This window comes from Salvelinus sp. IW2-2015, linkage group LG5 (assembly GCF_002910315.2).
Source record: "Salvelinus sp. IW2-2015 linkage group LG5, ASM291031v2, whole genome shotgun sequence".
NCBI lineage: Eukaryota > Metazoa > Chordata > Actinopteri > Salmoniformes > Salmonidae > Salvelinus > Salvelinus sp. IW2-2015.
In genome coordinates this window covers 25,015,277-25,025,611 of record NC_036844.1, presented here as the reverse complement: position 1 = coordinate 25,025,611, position 10,335 = coordinate 25,015,277, and the positions used below count along the sequence as shown (strand labels likewise).

At 43.4% G+C, this 10,335-nt stretch overlaps 1 protein-coding gene and 1 long non-coding RNA gene across 2 annotated transcripts; both read right to left on the bottom strand.

The window, feature by feature from the left end:
• Positions 1-402: 402 nt before the first annotated feature.
• On the bottom strand, positions 403-1,776 carry LOC111963657 (C-C motif chemokine 19). The gene is made up of 4 exons (XM_023987175.2): positions 1,584-1,776; positions 1,190-1,310; positions 923-1,047; positions 403-759 (listed from the first exon to the last, which is right to left on the bottom strand). The coding sequence occupies exons 1-4, from the start codon at positions 1,642-1,644 to the stop codon at positions 740-742; spliced, it is 327 nt and encodes a 108-aa protein (XP_023842943.1). The 5' UTR covers positions 1,645-1,776; the 3' UTR covers positions 403-739.
• Positions 1,777-5,611: 3,835 nt separating this feature from the next.
• On the bottom strand, positions 5,612-6,922 carry LOC139027705 (uncharacterized). Its single transcript, XR_011479831.1, has 3 exons — positions 6,528-6,922; positions 6,303-6,352; positions 5,612-6,036 (listed from the first exon to the last, which is right to left on the bottom strand). It is a non-coding gene; the product is annotated as an uncharacterized lncRNA (long non-coding RNA).
• Positions 6,923-10,335: the final 3,413 nt, after the last annotated feature.

The following is a 10,335-nucleotide window of genomic DNA, read 5'->3' as shown; positions in this document are numbered from 1 at the left end:
AGGAATAACACATTTGGTTAAGGTGTAAATCTGTCTTTAAGTGTGTTAATGCATTATTTGTAAAGTGCCAAGAGAGTTGTTCATGGCAGAGAAAATATTTATTGCACCGGCTCAGCCCTAAGTAGGTATGTAGGTTCATGCAGTGTTTAACACAGACTATAACTCAGATGTTTCCCTGTACCTATCCCTTGATTATGTTAGAACCTGCTCTACTGACACCAGAGACAACTGGCTGGAGTTCCTCATTGTGTTTTATGAATGGATGTGAATAACTTGGAAATTGAACTACTAACTACTAACTACTCCCAATAATGTTGTACAATGTAAAAACSATGGACAAGTCTTTAACTGGACAAAATGAATAAATCATTAATACTGAGATGAAAAACACAATATTTCTTTAAAAAAACACTTTATTTACATAAAATGTATCTATACAATACAAAATCCAGCTTATAGTGACTTAAAGTGACTGTGAGAAAKGTTAGAAAAGATGCAGTGTTTTCTCTGCAGTACATGAAGTACACATGAAACAGTGTTGGTCAAAATAAAAATGGCAACTGGGAGAATACAATCAATTCAACAGTATCACAGTATCACACCCTACAATGAGAACTAACTTTAAAATGCCATTGACAAAATGTGTCCAACTGCTGATTATTGTTTCAGGGATCAGCCTGGAAAATGTTCTTGCAGAACGTGTTCTGGAGCTCCATGTTCAGGGATCACCCACAGTCTTTCAGTGTCTACTGTTCTTGCCTGAGGAGAAATAATGCACACGGAGAAACAGTTTAATACAGACACGGGTGGAACTTCACCGTTGATGGAAGAACATGGGTGGTGACCATGAAACCTTTTATGCTTCTATAATTAAAAKAATTGATTAATGTGGATTGCATCACACTTWAAGATAGAATCCCACCATTTTTCCYTTTTCTGGCCTTTCCATTCTGCGATTTCCTCTTCAGTTGCTTGATGAGTTTGGTCACCCAGTTGTTATTGGTGGCAGGAGGAGCACACAGTCGAAAATTCTTCCTCGTGACAAACCTGTTGGCAGAAGTGACTTAGATCAGACATAGTTCCAACAATGCAGTCACACACAGCCAGAAAACATTAACTTGTGGTTAGGGTGATGTGTTACATTTGGCAACCTATTGTACAAGAGTGTGGAATGATTAATGTTGCTTACACAGTGGCAGGTATCCGACATCCTCCACTGACTCTCTGGATACTGAATGACTTCACCACTCTGCGGGGAAGCTTGGCATTGGTTGTTGTCAAGCAGCAGTCCATTGCTTCATCTGTGTTTGCTGCAGACACACACGCACACACAAACACAGGTTAGACTATCCCCTCTGTGTATCTTTGTGTATTCTCTCTGTGTATGGCATWCTACTAAAATTACATTTCAACATTCTCTTGAGAAGACAACGAGCATATTCAGTTGCACAGATAATAATAACAACTAGTGATCAAGACACAGCATTATGTAACCAAGACGTTATTATAGTAGTTACTATGATAACAACTTGGAGTAAAAGTAGTTAATAACAGTAGCTCTGCAGTAGAAGAGAGGATCTCACCTGCTGCATGGCTCCAGAGGACTGATGTCAACAGAAGAAGTGCAGCCAACCGTAAGGACATCCTGTCTTAGTTGTTCTCTGTCTATGTCTTAATATTTTAAACAAGGATCTGCAGATAAATGGGCTGCTGTGGTCCAGGCACAGCTTTATATCCTCACCGCACAACTCCTTTCACTTTCACTTCCCTCAAGTCATGCACCCATTTCCCGTAAACCATGTTCAGCTCAGCACGCCCCTCAACTCTCACCTTTAAAACAAACAAAGATAAAGTAGGCTCTGCCAGTGCTTTTCCATGGAGTTGAAGGGTACTTTCTCTGCAGTTACAACTGGCGGAAATATCTCTAAATCATTCTCACCGTTGATGGGGAGATACAGTTGAAGACGKAAGTTTACATACACCTTGGCCAAATACATTTAAACTCAGTTTTTCACAATTCCTGACATTTAATCCTAGTAAAGATTCCCTGTCTTAGGTCAGTTAGSATCACCACTTTATTTTAAGAATGTGAAATGTCAGAATAATAGTAGAGAATTATTTATTTCAGCTTTTATTTCTTTCATCACATTCCCAGTGGGTCAGAAGTTCACATACACTCAATTAGTATTTGTTTGCCTTTGTTGCATTGCCTTTAAATTGTTTAACTTGGGTCAAACGTTTCAGTTAGCCTTCCACAAGCTTCCCACAATAAGTTGGGTGAATTTTGGCCCATTCCTCCTGACAGAGCTGGTGTAACTGAATCAGGTTTCTAGGCCTCCTTGCTCGCAACACACCTTTTCAGTTCAGCACACACAATTTCTATAGGATTGAGGTCATGGTTTGGTGATGGCCACTCCAATACCTTGACTTTGTTGTCCTTAATCCATTTTGCCAGAACTTTGGAAGTGTGCTTGGGGTCATTGTTCATTTGGAAGACCCATGTGCGACCAAGCTTTAACTTCCTGACTTATGTCTTGAGATGTTGCTTCAATATATCCACATAATTTTCCATCCTCATGAAGCCATCTATTTTGTGAAGTGCACCAGTCCCTCCTGCCAGCAAAGCACCCCCACAACATGATGCTGACACCCCCATCCTTCACGGTGTGGGATGGTGTTCTTCGGGCTTGCAAGCCTCCCCCTTTTTCCTCCAAACATTAACGATGGTCATTATAGCCAAACAGTTCTTATTTTGTTTCACAGGACCAGAGGACATTTCTCCAAAAAGGTATGACCTTTGTCCCCATATGCAGTTGCAAACCGATAGTCTGGCTTTTTTTATGGCGGTTTTGGAGCAGTGGCATCTTCCTTGCTGAGCGGCCTTTCAGGTTATGTTGACATAGGACTCGTTTTTACTGTGGATATAAATACTTTTGTACCGGTTTCCTCCAGGATCTTCACAAGGGTCCTTGCTGTTGTTCTGCGGATGATTTGCACTTTTCACACCAAAGTACGTTCACTCTTAGGAGACCAGAACGCGTCTCCTTTCCTGAGCGGTATGACGGCTGCGTGGTCCCATGGTGTTTATACTTGCGTACTATTGTTTGTTACAGATGAACGTGGTACCTTCAGGCGATTGGAAATTACTCCCAAGGATGAACCAGACTTGTGGTGGTCTGCTTGAAGGTAGGCCTTGAATACATCCACAGGTACACTCTATTAACTCAAATGATGTCAATGAGCCTATCAGAAGGCCTAAAGCCATGACATCATTTTCTGGATTTTCCAAGCTTTTTAAAGCACAATCAACTTAGTGTATGTAAACTTCTGACCCACTGGAATTGTGATACAGTGAATTATAAAGTGAAATAATCCATCTGTCACAATTGTTGAAAAATGACGTGTGTCTATGCACAAAGTAGATGTCCTAACCGACTTGCCAAAACTATAATTTGTTTACAAGAAATTTGTGGAGTGTTTGAAAAACTAGTTTTAATGACTCCAACCTAAGTGTATGTAAACTTCCGACTTCAACTGTATAATGAAATCAGTCAATTGAAATAAATTAATTAGGTGGCACAGCCATGGCCCGCCATGGCCCACCCACTTGGTACCAGGCCCACCTACTTGGGCGCCAGGCCCAGCCAATCATAAGGAGTTTTTTCCCAAAAAAGGGCTTTATTACAGACAGAAAGTCTCCTCAGTTTCATCAGCTGTCCGGGTGGCTGGTYTYAAACGATCCCGCAGGTGAAGATGCCAGATGTAGAGGTCCTGGGCTGGCGTAGCTACACGYGGTCTGCGGTTGTGAGGCCAGTTGGACGTACTGCCAAATTTTCTAAAATGACATATGGTAGAGAAATGAACATTTTATTCTCTGTTAACAGCTCTGGTGGACATTCCTGCAGTCAGCATGTCAATTGCACACTCCCTCAAAACTTGAGACATCTGTGGCATTGTGTTTTGTGTCAATATTGCACATTTTTGAGTGGCCTTTTGTCCCCAGCACAAGGTGCACCTGTATAATGATCATGCTATTTAATCAGCTTCCTGATATGCCACACCTTTCAGGTGAATGGATTATCTTGCCAAAGAAGAAATGCTCACTAACAGGGATAAACATATTTGTGCACAGAATTTGAAGCTTTTTGTACGTATGGAACATTTCTGGGATCTTTTATTTCAGCTCATGAAACATGAAACCAACACTTTACATGTTGCATTTATGTTTTTGTTCAGTATATATGGGTAAACCTATTATCAGGGATGTCACCACATTCCATATGAAGGTGTCTTGTTTAATTGTTGCTTTTAGATAGCTTGGTGACAATTAGCCTCCTAGTGTCCATCACAATGTAGCATCCCTGGTGCATCACAACCCAGCATCACAGGGGCTCATTATGTGACACAGGAGGAAACATACTCCCTGTGCAAGTAATACTGGAGGGTGTGCATCTTTCTGTGTGGGAGGATGTCGATGTGTATATGAGAGAATCTTTTTGTGTGTGGATGAGTGTTTTCAACTAAACCTGACCTAGACACTCTCGTATATGTCTGTGAGTGGATGAGTGTGCATATATCCATTTGTGTATTATGGAGGGACGCTGGACATGTAGAGAAGGAGAGGGTGAAACAAGCACAGAATCATCTGCAGTCTCCCCTACAGTTCTCCTGATACCCAGACAGACTGAAGACAGGGAGACACCAGACAGTGCAGCTAGAGCCAGTCACTCAGGGTTGGATGGCTAGAGGAAAGTGCGGAGGCTGTGTGATATTTCACAGAGAGCTGTAGGATGTTGGAAAAACAATATCAGAAGTTTGAAAGCAACGGGATGATAAGTGACAATTCTTGTTTGTCTGACTGCCTGTCATCCTCACTCTAAAGGTGATTTAAAGGAAATGCATAAAAAACACAAGCATAGGGACATTGTTATGTGACTATGTTTGAAATAATGTCTATATCAGCATTTAGCTGGGATAGTCTAACTTTATTATCGTCTGAGAAATCTAGATCTTTCAGAGCCCGATGGCCCATTACAGGTCAACACTACCACCTTGTGGTAAGAAAGTGACACTGCACACCCTGACAGTCAAGTAAGAAAGGAGGCGGGGCACTCGGGAATTACGCGAAGCTTGTTTAGGAAAATGGTTAAATAAAAGAAACAAGCAATTTAATGGTGTAAACTAACATCAATTCTTAAGGTATGATTTTTTGTGGGAGTGTACTGTAATAACCTGGCTAGATTATAAATGAACAAATGCGTTTAAGAATTCCCGGTTTATTAACCAAACTCAACACAGGCTACTGTTTGGTCGTAGCCCACGCCAAGTAAATCAACCAAGGAAAATCATATCAAACAACTGTGACTCATCTCTTGTTAAGTCCAGACGTAAAAAGAGACAACAATGGTTAAGCATGCGGTGCACCCCCCTCCACCAACCACAAAGATGCTCTGCACCGGAACATTCCAGGCATTCCTGTGGTTGGCAGATAGCAGGTTGACTGGCGTGTCGGACCCCGCGAACACTGGTTACTGGTAAGTACAACACAACAAACAGCATAACTCATAACACACAACTGTCTGTGCGGGTTTCTACAATAGAKACTGTTCCTTCTTAGTTGATGTGTTTCTTGTCAACCAGATAACTTTATAGCAGTAGATGGAGGTGGTAGCATCACTCACTCTAGCCCTACTTACTGCAGGGGTAGGCAACCTTGGTCCTTTAGGGCCCTAGTCACGTTTAATTTTTATTTATTTAAATGACCTGGAAGACCAGGGGCCTCATTTTAAACGTTGCGTAGACACAAAAGAAGGCTTAAGCCACTTTCTAAACAAACTTTGTGATTTATAAAAAAGTAACTTGAGGGAGAATGTGCGGTCCTCTACGAACACTTTGACCCATACGTACGCACATAAACTGGAGAAATGAGGAACTGCGACTCCGATGGCAGAAGGATGAAACGCTTTGAAATTGATACCATTGTGTAAAATAAATCAAAATATTACCTGTCACGTATTATATATTATTAAGAGTTCCCTGGAGTGCACACAAAAAAACACAAAAAACWAGATTTAGGATAATAAATACAAAMATTTGTTATTGCAAAAGAACCCCTCAAATATGAAAATGTCGCCAAAGAGGATGGCTGACGTTTTACATGCCCGTAATCAATTGTGCTATTCCGTATTTTTTTTCTGCTTTGTTTGTAACTTATTTTTAAAACTTATTTTGTACATATTGTTGCTGCTACTGTCTCTTATGTCCGAAAATAACTTCTGGACATCAGATCTGTGATTACTCACCACGGACTGGAAGAAGCTTTTTCCTTTAAGAGTCCGACAAGAAAGAGATACTGCTCTCCCGGGAACAGGCCCAGGTCCACGTCAGTTGCGTGAAGAAAAGACGGAGGAAAAGAGGACACAGATCAGGCTGCCTTTTGAGAATCCGTAGGCGAGCGAGTAAACTCCCATTGCCATCAATTCTACTTGCTAACATGCAATCATTGGAAAATAAAATGAATGACTTACGATTATCCTACCAACGGGACATTAAGAACCGTAATATCTTATGTTTCACCGAGTCGTGGCTGAACGACGACACAGACAATATAGAGCTGGAGGGATTTTCAATGCACCGGCAGAACAGAGAAGCTACGTCTGGTAAGTCGATGGGTGGGGGTGTGTGTCTTTTTGTCAATAACAGCTGGTGCGCGATGTCTAATATTAAAGAAATCTCGAGGTATTGCTGAGGTAGAGTACCTTATGATAAGCTGTAGACCACACTATCTACCAAGAGTTCTCATCTATATCATTCGTAGCCGTCTAYCACCACAGACTGATGCTGGCACTAAGAGCGCACTCAACCAACTCTATAAGGCCATAAGCAAACAAGACAATGCTCACCCGGAAGCGGGAAACTTAAATCAGTTTTACCCCATTTTTACCAGCATGTCACATGTCCAACCAGAGGGAAAAAAACTCTAGACCACCTTTACTCAACACACAGAGATGCATACAAAGCGCTCCCCCGCCCTCCATTTGCCAAATCCGACCATAATTATATCCTCCTGATTCCTGCTTACAAGCAAAAACTAAAGCAGGAAGTACCAGTGACTCGCTCAATACGGAAGTGGTCAGATGGTGCAGATGCTGTGCTACAGGACTGTTTTGCTTGAACAGACTGTAATATATTCCGGGATTCATCCAATGTCATTGAGGAGTATACCACCTCAGTCATCGGCTTCATCAATTAGTGCATCGACGACGTCATCCCCACAGTGACCGTACGTACATATCCTAACCAGAAGCCGTGGATTACAGGCAACATTCGAATCGAGCTAAAGGCTAAAGCTGCCGCTTTCAAGGAGCGGGACACAAATCCGGACGCCTTTAAGAAATCCCGCTATGCCCTCAGACGAAACATCAAACAAGCAAAGTGTCAATATAGGATTAAGATTGAATCCTACTGTCGGATGTGGCAGGGCTTGGAAACTATTACTGACTACAAAGGGAAACCCAGATGCAAGCTGCTCAGTGACGCGAGCCTACCAGATGAGCTAAATGCCTTTTATGCTCGCTTCGAGGCAACACTGAAGCATGCACGAGAGCACCAGCTATTCTGGATGACTGTGTGATAATGCTCTCGGTAGCCGATGTGAGCAAGACCTTTAAACAGGTCAACATTCACAAAGCTGCGGGGCCAGATGGATTATCAGGGCGTGTACTCAAAGCATGCGCGGACTAACTAGTAAKTGTCTTCACTGACATTTTCAGCCTCTCTCTGACTGAGTCTGTAATACCTACATGTTTCAAGGAGACCATCATAGTCCCTGTGCCCATGGAAGCGAAGGTAACCTGCCTAAATGATTACCGCCCCGTAGCACTCACGTCGGTAGCCATGAAGTGCTGTGAAAGTCTGGTCATGGCTCACAACAACAGCATCCTCCCAGATACCCTAGACCCACTCCAATTCGCATACCGCCCCAACAGATCCACAGACAATGCAATCTCAATCGCATTACACACTGCCCTTTCCCACCTTGTCAAAATGAACACCTATGTGAGAATGCTGTTCATTGACTACAGCTCAGCGTTCAACACCATGTGCCCACAAAGCTCATCACTTAGCTAAGGACCCTGGGACTAAACACCTTCCTCTGCAACTGGATCGTGGACTTCCTGATGGGCTGTATCAGGTGATAAGGGTAGGCAACAACACGTCTGCCACGCAGATCCTCAACACTGGGTCCCCTCAGGGGTGTGTACTTAGTCCCCTCCTGTAATCCCTGTTCACCCACGACTGCCTGGCCAAACACGACTCCAACACCATTAAGTTTGCTGACGACACAACAGTGGTAGGCCTGATCACCGATAACGATGAGACAGCCTATAGGGAGGAGGTCAGAGAACTGGCAGTGTGGTGCCAGGACAACAACTTCTCCCTCAATGTGAGCAAGACAAAGGAGCTGCAATAGTGAACTACAGGAAAAGGCAGGCCGAACAGTCACCCATTAACATCAACAGGGCTGTAGTGGAGTGGGTCGAGAGTCCCTTGGTGTCCACATCACCAACAATCTATCATGGTTCAAACACACCAAGACAGTCGTGAAGAGGGCACAACAAAAACCTTTTCCCCTCAGGAGACTGAAAAGATTTGGTATGGGTCCCAGATCCTCAAAAGTTCTAAGCTGCACCATTGAGAGCATCCTGACCGGTTGCATCAGCGCCTGGTATGGCAGCTGCTCGGCATCTGACCATGTAGCGCTACAGAGGGTAGTGCGTATGGCCAGTACATCACTGGGGCCAAAGCGTCCTGCAATCCAGGACCTAATTAATAGGGGGTGTAAGAGGAACGGCCATACAATTGTCAGAGAGTCCAGTCACCTAAGTCATAAGTTTTTTTCTCTGCTACCGCACGGCAAGCGTACTGGAGAACCAAGTCTAGGACCAAAAGGCTCCTTAACAGCTTCTACCCCTAAGCCATAAGACTGCTGAACAATTCATCAAATGGCCACCGGACTATTACATTGAGTAGCTAATGCCCCCCCCCCCCCCTCCATTTGTTTTGTACACTGCTGCTACTTGCTGTTTATTATCTATGCATAGTCACTTCATCCCTACCGACATGTACAAATACGAGTGCACAGTTTCATATATTGTTATCATATGTTTGTTGCGCAGAACTGTCAATGTGATAATGGCCCTGTCATTGTCAGTTACAATCAAGGTAATTACCACACCTGAAGGTGTTATGCAATTGGGTAGCTTTGACAATCAAATGGGTGGGTATAAAAAGGCATACAATTACAATGCGTAATGACACACAATGGCTGCTTTGGCACTGTTGGAAGATTTGGCGAATGGAAGAATTCAGAGCGGATTTTCAGAGACCAGCAAGATTTTCTGTCCAATGATGATGAGTGGCTTATGAGCCGGTTCCGATTATCAAGAGCTGTTCTCTTGGATCTCTGTGCTGTAGTGGGCCCAGCTTTACAGAGAAGCACCTGCAGAAACCAAGCCGTGCCTGTCCCACTGCAACTCCTTGGTAACCTCGTTAATAGCGTTGATGGTGTCTCTTTGCGTTTGCAGGACTGCATCTGTGAGGACACGGGCGCTGGAGGGTTGTGCTGCAGCACCACCGACCCCGCTGGAACACGCAGCGACTAAAAACAATAGAAAATGTCACAATTGTTTCTGTAAATGCATGTTTAAACACAACATGAATGCATTTGGTTTACTCTTTTCAAAAGAGGGAATACTAATTACATACCTGGATCATCCGGTGCATCTTGCATGTCCGTGTCCCCCTCCACCTCCTGTCACTACTCTCCACTCAGGAGGGATTCCCCTATAATACCTGCAAGTTGCTCATCAAGTGGGTTGAGCTCCGGTGTCCCCTTTCCCCCGCCGTGGCACAAACACTTTGTCTGTGTAAGGCTATGCGCCTTTTGGCCTCCACTTTTTATGTTTTTATTTCTGAGAGGGTCTGACCTTCTGAGCCAGCAGCATTCACAGCGTCCGCTACATGCTGCCACTCTAATGTCTTTTTGGCATTTGTAATGCCCACACTGTGTCCACCAAACAATATATTTTTTCTTGCTTCAACCTCCCCTACAAGAACTTCCATTTCACACTGGGTCAAATTTCGTTTTTTAGCCGTTCTGTCGGGATTTGCCGTCATTGTCGTCATGCAGTCAGTATGGATGAATATTAATTAGGGGCGTTTCACTGACCATTTATAGGCAACCATGCAGCAAGAGAGTGATCCAAAAAACACAAGCAATTTTACATCAGAATGGCTGAAAAGCAGCAAATATAAACTTTTTGGAATGGCCTA